The sequence below is a fragment of the Fukomys damarensis genome, unplaced genomic scaffold (genome assembly GCF_012274545.1).
Source record: "Fukomys damarensis isolate Sample0158 unplaced genomic scaffold, DMR_v1.0_HiC HiC_scaffold_32, whole genome shotgun sequence".
Taxonomy (NCBI): domain Eukaryota; kingdom Metazoa; phylum Chordata; class Mammalia; order Rodentia; family Bathyergidae; genus Fukomys; species Fukomys damarensis.
In genome coordinates, this window is record NW_022900944.1 from 9,436,314 (window position 1) to 9,458,148 (window position 21,835).

The window sequence follows — 21,835 nt, forward strand, 5'->3', positions numbered from 1 at the left end:
CCCAATAATGAATGTAATTGTATTATATACCTAGAGTACCAATAAACTCAATAAAAAGGAAAAAAAAAACAAAAACACTATGCTTATACCATTTTAGTTTGATTTTGTTGGATCACTTCTAACACCCAGGACTTGACATATGGAATGGGGACTATTATTTAAATTAATAAAATAATCCAGTGGGCTTTTCCCATCTTAATGGGCAAACATCATGTGAATACAAAAGGTTCCTGCTTAAAACTAGGTCGATTCTGAATAGCTTACAGTTTGATTGGGTCTTGGAGAAATATACAAAAAAACAGAACTCTGCAGGTAAGAAGTAAAAAATTGTCACACTCAGTAACCCAAGTTTGCTTACTATAATGGATTTAAACCTCCGTTTTATATCACCACTTTCTATAGCAAAAGAGAAATACTAAATATTGAAAACAAATGAGCCTACTAATTACAAGATAAAAGTCAAGTAAGAGAAGTCAACACAACACTTAGCAAGAAGAGAATTCCTACAAGGCTCTCAGAACTTAAATTCAAGGTAAAAACCATCATTTGTCTCAGTATTAAGTTGAGACAAAGATGTGGCTGGGGCTGGAGTAGACCCTGGGAAAGACAAAGGACACATCCAACCTCTAGGTAGAAAAGTAGAATGAAATTAAAACTCAAAAAAAAAAAAAGTGCCGAGGGCTAATTTCATTTGTATTTTCCTACCTTCTAATCAGTTTAGGGATCAGGCACCATGTGGTTCTGCCCAAGAAATGACTGAGCAAACCTATTTGAAAAATAAATGTGTCTGAATACCTTCTACCCACCCACTAGAAAAAAAGCTAAGTGTACCCTGTCTTAAAAAACAAAACCGCCCCCCAAAAAACAAACCCCATAAAAACCAAAAAGCCAAGTGTGCCACATCCATCTGCGTAGTTCTTGAGGGTACTCACATGATTGAGAAATTTGCTGTCTCGAGTGGCCCAGCCAATCTGCATGACGCCAGAAGTGACTACTGTTACTTCATAGTACCACACCCCAGCATCCACACAAAAGGTGCAACGAACACTTTCAAAAGAGGAGGCATCACAGCGAGCCTGGAAAAACCAAAGAGCATGACAACCATCATCAGTGCCTGCAAACCATCAAAATAACTGACTACTGGAAAAGCTGAACATAGTTTCCCTTATTAAAAGGTTCTGCTGGACTACTGTCTTTTCTGTTCAACCTCAATTACAAAAAGCATAAAAATGAATGAAGTATACTCTATGACTTTTATTGTTTAATTTTCAGGGAGTTCTAATAGAACTGCTACCAAGCTTAGAAGATCTCAAAGATGGCTGTAGTCAGAATTCATAAAGGCTGATGGACATGGTGATGCTCGCCATGGGAGCCTGAGGCAGGAGGACCACAAGTTCAAGTCAAGTCTGGGAGACCAGAGAAACCCTGTCTCAAAATAGAAATTGTGCTAAGGCATTGGGTTCAATACTCAGTACAATTAAAAAAAATCATACAGGTTATTGGCTTCCTTTTTCAGTATTTAGAATTTTGCTCTCAAATTAGAACCTTATACAAATGCATAAAGGAGGGGTAGAAAATGGCGTATAATCTAATTATAAACTAAAATTTTATAGCTATTGTTCAAAGAGTTCTTTAATCCTGAAATTTCTGGTCTTCATAGTACACTCCTATAATTAGGAGATCTTACATCAGTACCACTCAACATGCAGGGGGAAGGGGAAGGACCCAACTTGATATGACTGGCTAAATGGGGATTTTAAAATGGAGACTTCTCCTTTTTTTTCGTACCGGGGATTGAACTCGGGTCCTTGTGCTTGCAAGGCAGGCCACTGTACCGCTGAGCTAAATCCCCAGCCCTGGAGAAGTCTCCTTTTGAAACATTAGTCTTTGTATCTTTAGTTGAATAAAATAACAAAGATTAACAACAAACATATTTAAACTGGCCAGTAAATATTATATCATATACAACAGGTATAATACCATGTGAGATGTATCAGTCGATAATGTTTTGAAACACTGTCTATTCTACCACTTCTACTCTAACCACTCTTCAGGGAGGAAATAAACCATCTATTCTCCAAGATATTGCTTTTGGTCAGAAGTAGGAATTGAAAATGAAGAAAATGTTTGATCCCAGAAAAGGTCCATCTGTAGAAGCTTTACCTCCAAGCCATGAGGTGAGATCTTCAGGTACTCGCTGACATCATTGCTATTTAGCATGGCCCTGATGCTAATCAAGTCCACTTTCTCATAGGTCAGCTGTCTACCTTCTTTTAAAACTGCAAAAGAAAAAGTGGTCATATTTCTAAGGGAAGCAGCAAAGGGAAAAAGAAAAGCTACTGCCATCACTGGCTGCCATCCGATTGTCAAGGAGTGAGAATAGCTGGGGAGGCTCAGAACCTCAACTTTGCTGTTCCATTACCACATGAAGGCTGACCACGCAAATGTCAGGAAAGGCAGCAGTATGAGGTTGATGCTTCCATTCCCTGTACGTACTGTTTTGCAAGAAACAAGATCCAAACTACACTTTTTCAGAATTATTTTTTAACTGGCACTATACCCACAACGTTGATGATGGGGGTCATATGTCCAACTGCTACTCATGGAAGGGAAGGGCCGACATAACCGTAGTATAGTTTTTATTCTAGTATCCTTTGAAGGAGGAAAAGAGAAAAAGCCAGGAACAGCCCTTGTGGTGCAGGTAAAGAATGGCTTAAGGTTGAGGACAAAAGTTGAGGAAACTAGCCTAGAGGTAGGAGTCATCAGGACTTGTCTGTGGGACAGTCAAGAGACAATCTGTATTGCAAAGAGGTGGTAAGATGATGCCATATGATTAAAGGCCTTGATGCAGCAGTGCATGGCACCAGTGAAGGTTTTTGAAAGTAGAATGCTAAAAGTAGAAGTATAAACTATAATTTCTATTGAGGGTCTCTAGGATACCTTTATACTACAATACATGCAATTTGCTGGTACAGGATCCTATAAAGAACTCACACTAATTGTTAGAAAAGGAAAGCCAGTAAGCCTACCAAAGAAATGGGTTTGGAAATAGAAAAAGACATTTTATTTATTTTTTTAAAGGAGCACTTTGATCTAAGTATCACATGAAAGGTTTTTTTTTTTAGCTCCCCCTGGTCTTCTGTTCACCTTCCATCAGAGTTGTGCAGCAATAATTTTCTTCAATAGAACCATTCACAAAAATCACAACAAAATGAATTACACATGGGAGAACACAAGGCAAAAGCTAAGAATGCTATGCATTGTATATAGTATTAGTGCATCTCATCAGATAGTAACCACGGGAAATAAATCTGATTTACAGAATTAAAAAAGGAGAACTGAATTCTAGAAACTCTTGACAAATTAATATTTCAGTTATCAGTTTCCTCATCTTTCAAATGAATATAGCTCACTAGCCCTCTAGTTTGTTCATTCATTCATTCTTTTGTAGTACATATCTGTCATACGGATCACATTCATCATAGAGAATTTGTATCTGTACATAGTACATCTTGATTCTTTTTTTTCCTCATTCCCTTCCCCATTTACAAAAGCTGTTTCCATTTTTTCCCTATTCTATTTTCCCCCTCTTCCTTCCCTCCCACTCCCAACCTCTTTGTTCCCTGAGAAAAAGACATTTTTAATACAGGACAACTTCCACTTACAGAGATTGTCTAAGCTCCACTGGGCACAGAAACCAACTTGACGTTTCAAATAATCAGGCTCATCAGCCCAGGATTCCAATGTGACAAGCCGGTCACTAATACTGGATTCAGAGATAGTCAATTTATTTTCACCTGTTTGAAAAGATGAAATCCTTAAATTAACAATGAAAATGTAGGATGATTTGTTGAACAGATTAGTAGTAGTAAGGAGTGAAAAGAGGCAATGGAGAACTTTGAGACCAGAATGGACTTCATTAAAGTTTCTAGGGATGACAAGGCTGAAGAGTTTTAACTGTTTCCTGGTAATTTCATCAGTAAATTTTTAGCTATAAAAAGTGAATTAACTATGGTCACTAAGTTCTGATTCTTAGGCAAGAAAATGATTGCCTTTTTCCCTGTTATTCTTCACTGGTTCTGAAATGTCTACCTAGATAAAAACACAAGGTATGCACATTTGATGCTGTTCAAAGTGCAGGCTCATCCACTAACTAAGAAAAATAAGATTTTTAACAACCAATACAGAAGATCCTTAGTGCAAGAAGTCACTATACCTACTTGTCTGTGCAAACTTTTCCAGTGCGATAAGTGCAAAGAGCATGACTGTGGGGTGGGACTGTAACTTCTGAAAGACAACAAAAGATTAAGAAAACATCATTCCCCCTGCAGAGGTAGCATAAGTTATCAACTTCACTTCATTATACAATGCGCACTAAATTTTTTTTGGAGTTGTCAAAAAAGTTACACTCACTCAAGTATTTGTCTATTTATCTAATATTGTTAGTAGTGAATAACCAAGGTATGGTTTCTTTTGTTGTTTTTTGAGACAGGGTCTCACTATGTAGTTGAGACTGGAACTCACTATGTAGCCCAGGCTGGTCTCAAACTCACAGCGATCCTCCTGCCTCAGCCTCCTGAGTGCTGGGATTACAGGCATGCGCCACTATGCCCGGCTATCAAGATACAGTCTTTTAATCTTGTATTTTTTTTTTCTTAAAGTCAATGAGTTGATTTATAAATATGGAAATTCAACAGTATCTTGTAAAATATATTGTTATTTTACTTAGTAACATTTACTATAGGACTCTGTTAAAGTAATGTTGAATCTTTTATTCATTTAAACAAACCATACAAATTAGAATTGTAGCTAAAAATGACTTTTTTAGAACCCTAAAAGGAAATATCTGTAAGTATAATGAAATTAAAAACTACTGCCTTGGCTTTTAATATAGTCCCTGAAAAGAATTCTGAGAAGGCTCTGATAATAGGGGAGAGAGTAACATGTGAGTAACATCATACAAGTTCCATTTAAAGAAAGACCTACCAGTTTAATATTACATCTTCTCACAGCCATGCTTTCCCACAGCGGTACTCTAGAACCCCGGAGGAGCCCACTCACTTTCCTGCTACCTACCTATAAGGCAAAGCTCATATATAACCACCATCCTCCCTGCTGCAAAGTCTCTTCAGCATCAACAGTTTCTTGCCACCTCCATTCTCAATCCCTCTGCCTCCAGGCCTGAACTCTCCACCTGGCTACTCAATCTGTGTCCTACTACTTCTGAACACAACCTTCCATGATCAGACAATACTTTCTGGGCTTCTACCTATGCCATTTCCAGTGAAGAAATCCACTGTGTCCTCCTCCAGGCACAATGCAATCCTAACCTATGGCAGGACCTAGCAGAGGAAGGCTGTCCCTTGTGATTACTCCAGTCCTCATCACCCACACCACCCACCTCTTTCACCTCCTCTGAACTCTTAATGCACTTAGTCAAGAGGAAGAGATTGTGTCTCTGATCACAGCCAGTCCTAAAATGGACTCTAAATGTTTTGTCTGAAAGTTTTGTTTCTTCAACTAACCATTAAACTTCTTGGAGGCAAAGGTATACTGTTTTATTACTTTCTGTATCTGCATGGTGCTCACTTAGACTAGTATAATTTTAATTACATATTGTAGAGGTACCAGTCTTCTGGATAATTTTGAAAAAGGCCAATGCTCACTGGCCTGCAAAAATAACTTTTAAAAATACAGACTGGTCAAGATTGCAGTCCAGCCCTATGAGCGATCTGAAGGCACAGCCTCAACAGACTGCAAGCTTCACAGATGATAAATCAAATACTCCAAGGATGAGAGTTTTTAGAGCCGTACCAGTGAGGGACAGGGCTGGTAGGAGTGGAGATTTATGTACACTCAGAACCCGACCCAATGCTGGAATGCCAGGTAATTTTGTTTTCATGGTGGAGGTTCCTATTATCATTTGGTAGACTCTAAGGACACACACAAAAAAGTCAATCACAGCAAATATTCTATGACTAACTTTAAAAACAGACCAACTCAGCTGTTTTTTCTCGTAATTAATTCCTATCCTAGCTTTTTTTTTTTTTTTAAACATAGGAGGGAATAAACACTCAGGAAACACCTCCAAGTAAAATTTACAACTGATTCCATTCTCTGTGCCAGGGGCTATGCTGGCAGTTTTAGAAAAATGCACACTTTTGAATGACTAAGAATAACTTGCTTTGATGTCTCACTTACCAGACACTGCAGCAAATATTCCAGTATTCCTGGGCTAAGTAAACCTATACTTGCAGGACCTAGACAAATACAACAAACACTGGATATAATTAAAAGTGCCATATTATTTTTAATGGGTAACTAATTACAATCAAATTGTTTTGGTAGAACTCTACCCTTCACAAAGTACCTCATGTACATTATTTCACTCAAGCCTCCTACTCTGAGGTTGGGAATAGCACCATCCCCATCTCATAGTTGAGCAACTGGGCCCACAAAGGGAAACAACTTAACTCCAGGACACGTGAGGAGCACATGGCAGAGTCTGAACCCACATACTCTGACGTCTAACCTATTATTTCTTCCATTATGTATGAAGTAACTAACTGAATGATTCACATATACTTTGCTGCGAAAGTTCTTAAAGTTGGTAATAGTCACAAATAAGTCAAATATTTGGTTTCAATCTAAAGTTTCTCTTCCTTTCTCTCATCTGTCATTATTCAGCTAAACTTTATAAAGTGTATGCTTTTTATTATTATATACATAAACATATACCTATTGTTGTTTTTATATGAAATTTAGCTTTTCCCTTATTCTTAGTTTTAAAGCAAATGAATATTCTTTTCTTTCAAATTTCTCTGAAAATGCATACAGCTAAATTAGATTGCATTTAATCTAATTGTCCTTTGAGTAATTTTCTTCCAATTAGCCTCTACCTTTCCTTCTTTTTGCTACAGCATATTTGAGCAAAGACTTACAATGCAAACTACCCCTTAAAGTCAGATAACCTGGATCTTTCTCCATGGTACTTCCTTTTATTACCTGCTAGTTTCTCAGCCAGGCAGCCTAGGACTGCAGATGTGTTCCTGTGTTTGGCAGGATGACCTGAGTCCTGGCAAGCAACTTCTCCATTTAAATTGAGAATTTCAGTCAATTTCTGGAGTGCATCCTAAAAAAACAAAAATGTATAGGTAGATTTGGTACATACATTCCTTGGGTTGTTTTCCCAAGAGAATTCTTTAAAACAAAGCTATATGCAAGTGTTACATGAACTCAGAATGACCATACAAAAATTATATTATGTACTCCAGTGATATAATTATTGTGGGAAATATTTTTTAATCATCCAGAAAGCTTTCTCATATGAACTGTTAGACCATGTTTCATTCAGTTGTACTGGTTATACCAATTATATGATACATTTTTTTTCTTTGGTGATAAAAACGATTGTACCCAGGGTCTTCCACATATTAAGCAAGCACTATACCACCAAGCTAGTCTTTTTTTTTTTTGGGAGATAGGGTCTAGCTAAATTGTCCAAGCTGGCAACAAACTTTCAATCCCCTGCCCTCTATCTCCCAAGTAGTTAGGGTTACAGCCCACAGTATGATGTCTGGCTTGGTGTATATCCTGAATCATTAAAAAGACTAAACTAAATGTCAATAGGATTGATAACATCAGGGTCTAGTAAAAAGTTACTTTTTAAAAATAAAATTTACCAAGCCCCCCCATCCTATCAAAGTTTTCAAGGCAAATTAAAAGGAAAAGCCTAGGGAAAGGTCAATTCATTCATGACTAAGCTTCTGTTCTCCATGTTTTCTTCCTGTCATCCATATTTTTCTAGGGCCCCAAATAAAGGACAGACAAGATGTCAGAATCCAAATTTTAAAAAATATATGGACTAAGCTATGAAAATTTGATATTTTTGTTCTAAGTAAGGCATAATCATAAACATACTAAACCCTAAAATGTTTAAAAATTTAAAGTGCTTTTGGTATAATACGTTCTTCTCTTATTAGAAAACTTTTCTTATTAGGAAATTACACAAAGAAAGATAAGAAAATCAGCTCTTTAGTTGAATGCTCTATTCTAGTTTCCAAATAATTGTCATTGTGGGAATAAATACTTTTATTTTTAACATTATTTAAAAAATATTAATCTAAAATCTTAGTATGCTATGGCTAAAGGATGTAGTACCTCACTAGTAATAAAAATTTTTACACAATGAAATCAATACTAAATAAGACATCTCAAATGTATAAAAAAGGAAATGCATTATATCAAATGTTAAATGTTCTTTGTGGTCATTCATCCTGTGCGTAAGCACAGATGACAACTTCATAGAAGATTAGTATTAACTTACTTTAGTGGGCAATGGACATTCATCAAGTAACAATGTTATAACAGCTGGTCCCAGTGGATCTTCCAATGGAATAACTCTAATTAAAGACTGGACAACGTCCAACCATCCTTCATCTAAGAGCAAATGAAGAAGATTATATAATGGAATCACTATTTTGAAAATGTGAAAATGCATTAAATTTATAGAGCCATACAAGAGGACGTCACATGAACACAGAAACATTTTTGCTCTTCATTCTGTAGCTTTTGCAAAGCTAATATTTGGTATGGACATAATCATCATTGCTTGTTGTCATGGTGGAGTCAATCCTGTTACAAGGGTCTTGTGATTTGGGGGCATCTTTATTTGGAGAAAACTTAAGCTATGGTCTTGTATCCTTGAATTATGGTTAAAACAGTTTTAAATATTTTATTTACTTCATAGGAATTAACTGAGAAAACTAAGTATACTCAGCAGTTGGCTATATTTTCATAAGACAGGAAACTGAAAGATAAGACATTATCTTACAGTTACAGTCAAAGATCTGTCAATATTTTTAAAAAATCCTCCTACAATTTTAAATGATACCAAACTATCACCAAGACATGTAGTTAAACATTCAGGATACAATATATAATGTCCTTTACATTTTTTATAGGGATATTCCCATATACCACAGGCTTTTTCATTTCTTATATAAGTATTTGCTAAGTATTTTCGGAATCTTTTATCTTTTAAAAAAAGTGGTCACATTTTTTCATAGTTGATTCATTAAAATAAACTATTAAAAATAAACTTTTAAAATACCTGTTTCTGCCATTTCATGTAATGTAATCATTGAATAGGGAGGTTCCTGATCACTGAAAAACAAACATTCAAGACATTAAACTTAAAGAAATAATAAATGACAATTCCAGATAAAAATTTCAACTGCAATTGGGGGTTAGAAAGTGAATAAATAAACATAAAAGAATGTAGGGAAAGAGATGAAAGCATCAATCAGAACTACAATCTGTAAAGACAAATTTATATCACATGTGCTTATTTCCATGGTTAGTACCCATGATGATTCACAAACAAAATAGGCAGATGGCCACTCATAAGGGCTACTATGTAGCCTCAGGTAAAAGCACAGGACTAAAACTGGAGACAGGAGTCTATTCTGAGCTTTATATCCAAGGACCAGTGCTAACTGAGATGAGCCAGGAAGATCAACCACATCTTCCTCATACATACCTCAAAGAAATGACAGGGTGGAAGATGCAACCCCGACTCATGACTTACGGAAGCTAAGGCTTACACAAACATCTTCATTTTAAGATTTTCTTCTGGGAAATATCACTACATGCTTAAACTTCATAAAATGGTATTAGAAGAAAAAGAAACCAAACTTAACAAAGAGCTCCTTAATATTCTAGACACTGCTCTAAAATTGCATTTTATACCTTAATTCCATGGGTTCTGAAGCTGGGATCTCAAAAATCCTCAGGACGTACTTCAAGGCAACTTCAATACTGAAATATTGTCTATCAAAGAGTGATAATTCTAATTGCTTGAGGGCTCACCATTTATTTGTTTACACATTTTGGATCTATTTTCTGCTGTGAAAAAAAACCCCATAAAGACAGTCTTAAATCACTTAATCCTCAAAATAACTTTGTGATATGGGCATTAGTATGCTCATTTCAAGTACTCATTACATGCTGGTTGTTAGATATATCCTTCATCCTTTCATAATAAGAGGAAATTATTATCTAAAAAGAATTAAAAAAAACAATATAACTAAGGGAAATATTTCTGAAGAACAATCCAGCAATAATGAAATTAAGTATGTACATAGTCAATTCTAGAGAATTTTTATAGAACCATAAATAGATGCATATCTTGCATAGTTATTTGCAGGAACAAAAGTCTGGCAGGAACTTAAGTGACTAGCATCAGATGAAAACAATAAAACATAGCACTTTCAGGAACACAAAGGAATAAGCCATAGCAGTCAGAAGTAGATCTACACATAGCAATATGATCTTGAATATAATGTTAAGAGGAGTTAAAAACAAAGAGGCTTATACAACTAAATCAGTTATGTAAAGATTAAAAAAATCATACACAAAACACTCTATAGAAATATTCTTCCAATATAGACATAAAAAAACAAATGGTAGGAGAATCAGAAGAACCTATCTTTCATTTTTCTGATTTTGACACAGGATCTTACTATTTCCCAGGATGGTCTTGATCTCCTGAACTCAAGTCATCCTTCCCAGTCAGTTTCCCAAGTAACTGGGACTACAGGGAAGAATGGATCTTTACTAGAAGGGTTACCTGCTGATATTTGGAGGTGAGCAGTAGAAAGGAGAATGAGATTAGGAATAAGGGAAAAATAATAAACTACAACCAAGATTTGGTAACAAGGAATAGTACTTCCATTCTCTACAGAAGTACTTAATGTAATACACATACATACACACACCCTTCTACATTCAAAGAAAAAGATAAAGTCTCTTGTAGATCAAAGTGGAGAAGGAATTTCTGGTGGAAGTCAGAAACTAAATCAGAGGGCCACTGGGCTGTGGTCAGGCACTGGACAGTGGTAACTAGGAGATGTTGGTACTCTTTCAGGGCAGGGGGCCCAAAACCCCACCTACAGGATGGGTTTGGCAGATGCAGAAATGAAGCTTGGGTGGGGTTCCCTCTCAATGAAAGGAGTAGAAAAAATTATGAATGCTAAGCTGAGCTACAGTGGATATAAAGGACAATCTCCAGTGACAGAAAAAGACAAAGAAAGCTATGCAGCAGGACCAGGGCTTCTTTCTTACAGTGGGTCAGCACCGTAAAGCACTCCAATTTTAGATTCATTAGAGGTGAGGGAAGCACCAGTTCCCAGGGAGGACATAGCATACAGACACAGACACAGTGAGGAAGAAACTTCTATAATGAGCAATATACAGACACAGTGAGGAAGAAACTTCTATAATGAGCAATATACAGGGCTGAGAATGTAAGCCAATGCAAACACTGGCCTAGTCTGCACAGGGTTAAAACTGCAAAAAAAATCAACAACAAAAAAAATCTATATTAAGACTGAGTCACTACCAAAAACATGTAAATAATAGAACTTCAGGATGATTTTTTTTTTTTTTTTGGTACTGGGGATTGAAAGGATGATTTTTTTTGAGAGGATTTCACTACGTAGCTCAGGCTGGCCTTGAACTCACTACGTAGCCCAAGTTGGCCTTGAACTTCAGATAACTCTCCTGCCTCAGCCTCTCCTGCTGGGATTATAGGCATGCTACAAATGTCCAACAAGATGATTATAAAATAAGTGAATGTATAGGAACAACTATAAGAAGTACATTAAATGAGAAACAAAAACAAAAAAGGTTACATGAATTAAAAAAGAAAAATTAGAAATCCTAGAAAAGAAATAGTTACTGAAATACAGTGGACCCTTGAACTCAATTCATTCCTGAGGGGTGGCTATAACTCATGTTGGTCAGTTGCCTTTAAGATCTCTCTCCTGTATAATTTTAGGCCACACTTTCTTCTAGTCAGATCTTGGTGTCCTTACTGAGACATTGCTCAGGATTTCTCAATAAATACCATACGGAAAAGGATGTTGTAATGTTCTTTCCAGAACTCTTTACGGGTTAAATCTGTATCTGAGACCATCTGGAAGCACATTTGGGTCATAACATAACACTTTATTTGTAAATTAAAACTAAAATTCTGGTTGTAACCCAAGTTGTTTGCATATTAGGCTGGTTGTAACTCAAGGTTCCACTGTAAATATCTCAAGAGATGGTATAACTCCAGATATGCCATAAAGTGAAACAATGAATTAGAAGAGTATTGAGGAATTGACTCAGAACACCGGAAATAACATTCTAAGACAAAATGGCTGAGAAAGTTCCAGAGGTGAGAAGATGATTTTAGACTGAAAGTACATTGGATTAAGACTAGACAATCACAACAGGAAAGTAAGAACAAAAAGACCTTGTTTAAATGAGAGGAAAAGAAAGCCAGGTATAGAGACATGGTGCAAATCGGCAATTTATTTCAAAACAAAGTCATGGAGAACCAGAAACCAACACCATGAAACTCTGTATAGCAGTGGTGGTGAACCTATGGCACCCAAGCCCTCTCTGTCAGCATGGGAACCAAGTTGACCAGAAGCTAAGCATCAAATAACAGTTGTTTTTCCTAAACTAAAAATTCAGTATTCAGGTTTAATTGGCACTTTCAAATATGTAAGTGGGTTTTGGGTTGCAGTTTAGGCACTCAGTCTCTAAAAGGTTTGTCATCACTGCTCTATAGTGACTCTCTTCATTATGGCAATAGGTACTCCTCCCCTACTCATTTCAGTGTCACTCTTTCCTTAGTAGACAACAAAAAGGACAATACAGATTAATAATTTTGACAGTCCTATACATCCATTTTGATATACTAAGCCCACCTGTTCTTTCATGTTTTAACAGCTCTATAAACTTTATAGGTTATAAAATTCTTCTCCTTTAATAGCTTCTAAAAAACAAGCATACAGCCCCATCCCTTGTGTGGTACTGAGGATTGAAATCAGGACCTGACGCATATGAAGCATAGTATCTCATTCTGAGCTACATTTTATTATTTTATTTGATTGGGACAAGTTCTTGCCTAGTCTGGTCTCAAACTTGAGATTCCCTTACCATGGCCTCCTGAGCAGCTGGAATTGCAGGTATGTGCCACCATGCCTTGCTGCACCGATGTTTAAAAACTGTCTAAATTTTGTTTTGCCATTATCTTTTTCAGCATGTCTCTTTCCTGTTTGCTCCACATATGCCTGATTTTCCTCCCTAGTCAAAAGAGTTATACCTATCAGTCAATAAAAATAGGCATAAAAGTTGCCTTTTATTCAAAGGCAAATCAATTGCTTCAGATATGTGAATTATGTGCTTTATAAACAAGGTCACTTATAATTTGTAAAATTTTCCTGGAGTTTGGAAATAAGATCCCTACCTTGGTGCCATACTCCCTTAATCCCCCTCTTAAAATAGGGCAAAGTCTGTTCTGTACCTGTTTTTCCAATGGGCTTAATGTTTCTTGTAGTTTGCTTTCTTTTTGAGTAAGGATAGCTTTTCATTACAATTTTATAGTATGAGGGCTAATTTTTAGAAAAATTACTATTCTTTTTTTTTTTTGGTACCAGGGATTGAGCTTGGGTCCTTGTGCTTGTGAGGCAGGTGGCAGAACCACTGAGGATTTACCTCAGTCCAGAAAAATTACTAGTCTTGATGACCAATAAACATCCCAGTATTTGTGGGAGAGTCTCATATAACACTAAGGACTTATTTTTATGCACAAATATGTTATTTTATGCTACAAAGAATTAAACTTTTATGTGGTTACCAAATATTCATAAATTTATTAGCAGGGCCTGAAGCAAAAAGCACCCAGAAATAACTTGTTAAAATTACTACTACAGAAGCTGGGGATGTAGCTCAGTGGTGCAGTGCTTACCTACCATGTTTGAGGAACTGGGTTCAATTCACAGCACCACAAAAAAACAAAAACAAAAACAACCCCAAGAAAGGTGGGGGGATTAATACCATCTATTTGAGCAACTGTTTTGTGCAAAACAGCACACTAGAACCCAGAAATAACTTGTTAAAATTACTACTACAGAAGCTGGGGATGTAGCTCAGTGGTGCAGTGCTTACCTACCATGTTTGAGGAACTGGGTTCAATTCACAGCACCACAAAAAAACAAAAACAAAAACAACCCCAAGAAAGGTGGGGGGATTAATACCATCTATTTGAGCAACTGTTTTGTGCAAAACAGCACACTAGAGAACTGAAGCTTAGAGAAATAATTTACTTAATGTCATACCGCTAGTAAGTGGCTAGGGCAGAATTTGCACCTGGGTCCATCATGGTTCTAAAATTTGTGCCTCTAACTACTAAAACTGTATGATTTAACATGTTTTTTTAAAAAAAAATTGAATGGGCCTTTAATTTTACTGTTATTCAATCTGGGATCTTTCACTTAGAATTAGACAAAGCAGAGGAAAAGACAAAGAGGTGCAGCTGTGTCCTGCAGTTTCAACTTACAAGCTTTCCAAATGGATCTTAGAGGGTCAAATAAGAAATATTTAAAAAGGGGGGGAGGGGGGAAAAAGGATGGGGAGAGGGAGGTGGACAGGAGAGGAGAAGGGGGAAGAGGAGGAGGAGGAGGAGGAAACTCTTTGACCTCTGTTTTTAGGTTTCCAGTAGAACTTTCAAGCAGCCATGCTCTTGGGTGAAACAACTTATCTTACAAATCTCTGGTCAGTGGAGCACAGAGGCAAGCAAAAACAGTCTTTTTGAAATCATTTCCTATCATAGCTAGCAACACAAACTCATTCTATATTTACTACATTTCCTAATAAAGATCATGGCTTTAATTAGTGTTTTCGGCTACAGAAATGTTTGGACATTTCCAGACAGGAGTAGGTAATAGTAAGTTAAAACATCAAAATTTATAATTTCATCCGTCACCAGAGGAGAAATAAAACATTCTCCCTCGCCCTTTGAACACAAGGCTTGGTGAATATATCCTAAACAAATTGAAGGAATCCAAAAATTGTAGTTCCTGGTAGAATAGTTTCCAATACACTGGAGATGACAGTGAGTCAGATACTTACTTATCTACAAGAGTCCGTATTACTGCCAGTGTGTCCAGCACTAGCCCATCTACATTTTGTTTTTTTCTCCTTGGCTCATGTGGTCCTCGACCCCTCCTTGGTGGCCGAACGGGGTCCCGGGGCTGGCTCCTCATGTCAGCAGTGGGGACTGCATTGTTCTCAGACTGTTGCTGGTGGGTGTCAACACTATCTTCTGCTCCACTGTCATCTCGGCAGATACAGGAATTACCCATGGTGGCGGTGGTACCTCTAGTCCCCAGTAGGTGGACTATGTGCTCCTGAAGAGTCAACAGCAGACCTTGGCCAAGGCTTCTGCTCGCTAAGAACACAGCCCAACCAAAGACAATCATTTAGATAGTTTTCAGTTTTCCAAGTATTGTTTTCATAATCTGGAGTCGAGGAATTTGCATCCTATTTCTTTTTAATGACTGAATGCCAAAGAAATTTGCAGAGCTGGTCTCCAACATTATCAGCTATGGGGAATCCTGGTCATCCACAAGCAGTTCTCAAAGAGAGAGGGGAAAAAAAAAAGGAAAATGAATAGAAGATTCTTGACCACTCAATTACTCACACTGTTTGGTTGTATAGATTTTTGAATTACAACGCAGAACCATCATTGGTTATGTTTATATGTTTCCAATAAACATACACAAAATATCTTGAATAACAGAATTAACATTCAACCAGTAATTCCTTTTCATCATTATATTAGAAAATTGAAAGCTAAACCATACCTTTGTAAACCATGGGAGATACAATTAACATTCAAAAGAAAGACATGTAGTTCTTCCTATCTACATACATCAGAAGGATGTGTAATTTATTCAAGGGCTCCTTTTGTGGTAAAAATAATTTGTTTTCCCTTACACATGGGATGTTTCTAATAAAGTATCTAATTACACATGTCTGTTGTTGAAAAGTTGTGACACAAATGCGATAGTACCTATTTGATATTGAAAAGAATAAAAGAGTGTTCCTCTTAAATTACTAAAACGACACCAATGTCCCATGTAGGGCTTCACTTAAGAATCTACAGAAGTCATACACATAGGTAAGAGTTTTTCTGTTTTGGGTAAGCAAGACTGTTTTGGAAAATGTGAATTTATATCACAGAGTTACATTCGCACAATCATCAGCTTGTTGCACAACACATCTGCTACACAGTTAAGAACAAGATGCACCAATTATTTTTGTCTGAAAATACTAAGCACTTTCCATCAGGCACAGTGGTGGAACTAAGATAATAATGACAAGGTATAGTTCCTGCCCTCCAGGAATTTATGGATGGCCATTCCACATGGTATGTTTATCATAAAAAAACCCCAAAAAACCAACAAGTGATTAACCAGGAGTTGTGGCACACACCTGTAATCCCAGCTAGTGGGGAGGCTGAGGCAGGACGATTGCAAATTTGAGGCCAGCCTGAGCAACTTAGTAAGACTCTCCCAAAATAAAAAAAATTTAAAGGGCCAGGGATATAGCTCAGTGGTGGAGGGCCTCTGGTATCATGGCCCAGAACTGCAATAATAAATAAATAATAAAAATTTAAACAGAGTGAGGATGGGTATAGAGTATGACACTATATTGCTTGTATAGCATGCTATGAGTTCAATCCCCGTACTACAAAAATCAAACCAAATCCAACCAAATAACCAGCCAAACAAACAAACAAAACCCAAATGATAAAACCAGGTTTTCACTGACCTAAGTACATCTGGTTAGGTTCTGAAAAGGTATAAAGATTTGAAAGTGGGAGACTGACATGGGACTAGTAGCAAAAATTAACAAATCATGTTGGTATATGGAGACTATGACACACAAGAAGACAATGCTGATGTACTGTCTCTATTCAACATTTGACTATATACAATTAATTCCTCATGTATACTTACTCAGGATTAGATATAAAATTTGTAATTTAGTGGGACTAGAAGAGGAAAATTAATTCCATTTTACTAGGCAGATTCACAGCAATTCTTTTCAATACATATATATAGAGAGAGAATCGCCGGGCGTGGTGGCGCACACCTGTAATCCCAGCACTCAGGAGGCTGAGGCAGGAGGATCGCTGTGAGTTTGAGACCAGCCTGGGCTACAAAGTGAGTTCCAGGTCAGTCTCAACTACACAGTGAGATCTTGTTTCAAAAAACAAAAACAAAACAAAACAAAAAAATATATAGAGAGAGAGACAGGAAAGAGGGCAAGGAGGGAAAAGAATGAGAGGATGGGACATGAGAAAAAGGAGAAGAAAAGGGGAGCAAACAGACATTATCTGCCCCCAGACTACATACAGGGAGCAATGGCTGAGCCAAGTATCCCTGGAGATGTTCTTAGTTCCTCAAAACCAGCCAGGCTATCTTGAAAATTTGGAGGTTGTGCTAAAAGGATGTGACTGAAGTACATAGACAGGAGCATGTTGCAAAGACCCAGCTGAGAATAGCATTTTAACAAAGAACACATTTTAAAACAGCAGAATCCAAGAAAATGACATTTCCACTACTGAAGGGACCAGGATACAATTCTCTCCAGAGAGCCGATTACCAAAAGATTTAAATGCTTAAAAAGACAGAGGAGACAGATGCCAGAAATAATTCTTTTAAGGGGCCCCTGGTATACGTTTCTACTGATCCTATAGACTATGCTGGTTTCTGGAAAAGACCAAAGAGCAACATTTAAGAAGCAATGCTCTGGCCCTTCTCAGATACTGCACTGATAAGGCAACAATTCAGATGAGGGGAGTTTTTTCTTTCTTTCTTTTTTTAAAAAAAATGTTTATTTTAATTTATTTATTTACTTATTTTGGTTTTTTGATTGGTTTTTTTTCTGGGGGGGTACCGAGGATTGAACTCGGGTCCTTGCGCTTGCAAGGCAGGCCAGCGAACCACTGAGCTAAATCCCTGGCCCTATTTTGGTTTTTTGAGACAGGGTCTCACTATGTAGTTGAGACTGACCTGGAACTCACTATGTAGCCCAGACCGGTCTTGAACCCACAGCGATCCTCCTGCCTCAGCCTCCTGAGTGCTGGGATTACAGGCGTACACCACACCACGCCCAGCTGAGGTGAGTTTTCTGACAGGCCTGACCCTGGGCAGTAGGTAGCTGATTATGCCAAAGGAGCACTTCCTTGGAATCCTAAGGTATTATGTAATATTTAAAAAAATTAAACCAAAGCACAAGGTCCTAGGCTTGCTCCCCAGTACTGGAAAAACAAAACAAAAACCAAAAATTCAGTTTTAAAAGCTAGATGCTCCACAAGTCTAGAGCAAGTAGAAGCCTCTCTTCTGCTCTAAGCCCATTCCTTTCCCAAACTTAACCCTCAAAGCTTCATGTTTTTGCTTCCAAGCCTATTATTATTCACTCTTACAAATTTGTTTTTTCTTTAAGTCTGATCAGGAAAAGGCCAAAAATACTGTCTGTGATTTGTACTCTAAACTTAATACCACAATTCTAAAACTATCTCATCCTGTTTAAAAGGCTGTATATAAATCCATAGTTTCATATGTTATAAAACTCAGTGGTTAACCCAACTAACACTTTGGAGATGGTGGGAGTGAGTAGTTCAAAACCCGATACAAGGGAATTCTTTTGGAGGATGTGTCTCTAACTGCAATGCCTCCTCATTGTGGTGAGGGCCCAGCCAGAGGAGAAGGGATTCTCCTGGCTTCTCTAATGCTGCACCGCCTTTCCCCACCAGAAGTGGAAGGTGGGATGGGACACTAGATGCACACAATAGATTCAGTCTAACTAGAGAATTACATCGGAGAAGTTACACCTGAGGGACACACATCAGGTACTAAAAATGACCAGTAATGATTTGAGAATGTCAAGGTGAGCTTAAATCCTAGAAAACAATTCTTGAAGCGGGGAGAACAGGGACCTATAAAATTACAGTTTAATGCCAACAGCTACAAAGCTATTTAGAACAATTAACAAGAAACAACACTGAGATTACCCACAGAGATGGCGGTTTGTTGGACTGCAACTCAAGCTTTCTACCCAATTTTTTTTTCCCTAGGGCTTATAGAAATTGAATATAGAATGACTTATGCAAATTTACATTCAGTACAATTTCAAGGTGATTGGAAGATAACCATTATATGCAGCTATTTAAAAAAATCTCACTAAATTTGGAGGCAAGAGGACAAAAATTAAGTTTTTTTTTTTCAGTTTTCCAAACTGGATTCATGTATTTTATGTCAATTCTTTCCAAATAAGACATTTTCCTTAAATTACCCAGAAAATGATACCAGCTGTAAACATGTCAAAAGGAGGAAATGGAATTTTAAAAATTATTTTGTTTTTGAGACACTTATGTTGTCCAGACTGGCCTTGGACTCCCAGTGCTCAAGCAATTCTCTTGTCTCAGCCTCCCAAGCAGCTGGGACTATCAGCGTGTATCACCCGGCCTGGAAAAATGGAAAAAATTTTTTCCAATACTGGAGATTGAACTTAGTACCTTTGTGTGAGCTACTTCCCAGCCCTTTTTATATTTTATTTTGACACAAGTTCTCACTAAGTCACTAAGTTGCCCAGGCTGGGCTCAAACACGTGATTCCCCTGCCTTGGTTTCCTAAACTGCTGGGGTTACAGGTATGCACAACCACAACTGGCCAAAAGTTTTTTTTTAGACATCTCTGCAGTTCAGGCTCTCCTTGAGCTCACTATGAAGTCCAGGCTGGCCTCGAAGCAATCCTCCTACCTCAGCCTCCTGAGGGCTGGGATAATAGGCATGCACTACCATGCCTGGCCAAAATAGATAAAAAAAAAAAAGTTTTCATATACTTTTTTTGTTGTTTTAGAGACAGGGTCTCCCTATGCCGTTTAGGCTGGCCTCAAACTCACTTTATGTAACCTAGGCAATCTCAAACTTGTGGCAATCCTGCTGCCGCAGCCTACCAAATATTGGGATATAGGCAATAGTTTAAAGCCAAAGTTTTTGTTGCTGCTGCTGATTTTTAAAGGACCAGCTGTAAGCCAGATGGTGGTGTACAACTGAAATCCCAGCTACTTGGGAGGCAGAGGCAGGAGGACCGCAAGTTTGAGGCCAGCCTAAACAATATGTGAGACTCAATATCAAAAACTAAAAAGGGAGGGGGACGTAGCTCAGTGTTAGAGCGCTTGTCCAGCAAGCACAAGGACATGAGTTCAATCCCCAGTAGTACAAAAATAAACTAAAAACAAAATAAAACAAACAAATACACAAAGGAACTTGGCTACATAGATCAGGTTAATATAAGTGGGAGAAATCATGGGGCATTTTATAGAGGAAAGCCTATGAAACATATAAGAAATAAATAAGAGCTATTATCTTTTCTAAAATAAACACACAGAGTACTTTTGAGAATATGTACAGCCATAGACAGGGAACATAAATGAACAAGTATAGATTTCAGATTTATGCAGCATTAAAAATGTATACTTTTTATTTGAAAAAAATAGGTACTCATGATACTGCTCAATGGGAAGAAGTGACTGCTGTCTAGGTGTTAAAGCACTCAGTTATAATTTTAGACAATTTTGTTTATTTCATTAAAAAATTACTTCCTCATTTTCCAAGAATCATTGTTTTAAGACAGTAACACTCAGTTTACAGCTTTTACATAGTTAGCCAGAAGCCAGCTATATAGTACAGCTCACAAGTTTTGCAATATTTTATTTTTGTAGATCAACTCGGGACCTTGCGCTTGCAAGGCAGGCGGCAGCACCACTGAGCTAAATCCCCTGTCCCAGACCTGCAATATTTACTACTTTGCATCCTAATTAACCTGTTGACACATTTAAATGGAGATACTGTAGTAATAGTTTTTACCTCATAGCATACCTCTAAATAGCCAAAATCCACATTTCTTTTTTCTTTTTGGTACCAGGGATCCAACTCTGGTCCTTGCGTTTGCGAGACAGGTGGCAGAACCCTGAGCTAAAACCCCAGCCAAAATCCACATTTCTAGGAGGTGGTCTAAGCCTGTATTTTCTTTTTTTCATTTGTTTTATTTTGTTTTTTTGAGACAGGGTCTTAACTAATAGTTGAGACTGACCTGGAACTCACTATGTAGCCCATAAGCCTGTATTTTCTTCGAAGCTTCCCAGGTGATTGTGATGGCACCCAGGTCTGGAAATTCCTATTATAGTACCTACCACAAACCTAGCACAGCAGGTAGGAGCTACCTGACTGAAGGGTTAAACTAAAACACTAAAGAGTATTCTTATGGAGTCAAAACTATTGATATCCCTTTCTGGAAAAATGAACAGATTTTTTAAAAAAAGTAATCCTCTGGAGATGTCAGCTGAATTAATCATCAGAATACAGGTACATCAATTTGTGGGAGGTACAATATATATCAACAAAATGAAAAAAATGGCTCCATATATTTCCTATTAGATCTAACCCACAAAGCATCATAATGAACATACATGCTACTCTGTTTATGAGTAATATCACCCAGTGTTGACACACTGCATAAAAATAAAGACTAGAGATTATGTAAAGGCAATACATCTGTAATACAAATTTCGCCTTAACTTTGAAGATTACTCAACATTAGTGCATGGATTTTGAGACAAAAAAGATAGTGACAGAATTTAAATATACACAACTATTACATCTGTGGCAACCGATTTAATGATAATTTTTATCACTGGATGTCATTGCTTAGTAGAAGGGCTTTTTTCCCATTTAAATGGGAAAAAAAACTTTTTTTTTTTGAGACAGGGTCTATGTAGACCAAGTTGGTCTTGAATCTGCAGCAATCCTCCTGCCTCAGTGCCCTGAGTGCTGGGATTACAGGCATGCGCCACCACACCCAGCACTTTTTCTTCTTCTTCTTCTTTTTTTTTTTAACATCTCTTTGGTTTTTTAGTTAGGGGCTTA

General features: G+C 37.3%; 1 protein-coding gene across 5 annotated transcripts in view; it reads right to left on the bottom strand.

The window, feature by feature from the left end:
• Window positions 1-21,835, bottom strand: part of Rspry1 (ring finger and SPRY domain containing 1) — a 43,209-nt gene that overhangs the window by 12,600 nt on the left and 8,774 nt on the right. For 3 of the 5 annotated variants that reach the window (XM_010638902.3, XM_010638901.3, XM_033757974.1), the window contains exons 2-10: window positions 14,968-15,472; window positions 9,113-9,165; window positions 8,327-8,439; window positions 7,006-7,132; window positions 6,202-6,260; window positions 4,221-4,287; window positions 3,666-3,797; window positions 2,164-2,279; window positions 933-1,076 (exon numbers count right to left, since the gene is read on the bottom strand). In XM_010638902.3, the coding sequence (XP_010637204.1) occupies window positions 933-1,076; window positions 2,164-2,279; window positions 3,666-3,797; window positions 4,221-4,287; window positions 6,202-6,260; window positions 7,006-7,132; window positions 8,327-8,439; window positions 9,113-9,165; window positions 14,968-15,317 (1,161 nt within the window). In that variant the 5' untranslated portion in view covers window positions 15,318-15,472. Of the gene's footprint in view, window positions 1-932; window positions 1,077-2,163; window positions 2,280-3,665; window positions 3,798-4,220; window positions 4,288-6,201; window positions 6,261-7,005; window positions 7,133-8,326; window positions 8,440-9,112; window positions 9,166-9,750; window positions 9,904-14,967; window positions 15,473-21,835 lie in introns of those variants that run through there. The other 2 variants (XM_033757976.1, XM_033757975.1) reach the window with 2 other exon arrangements.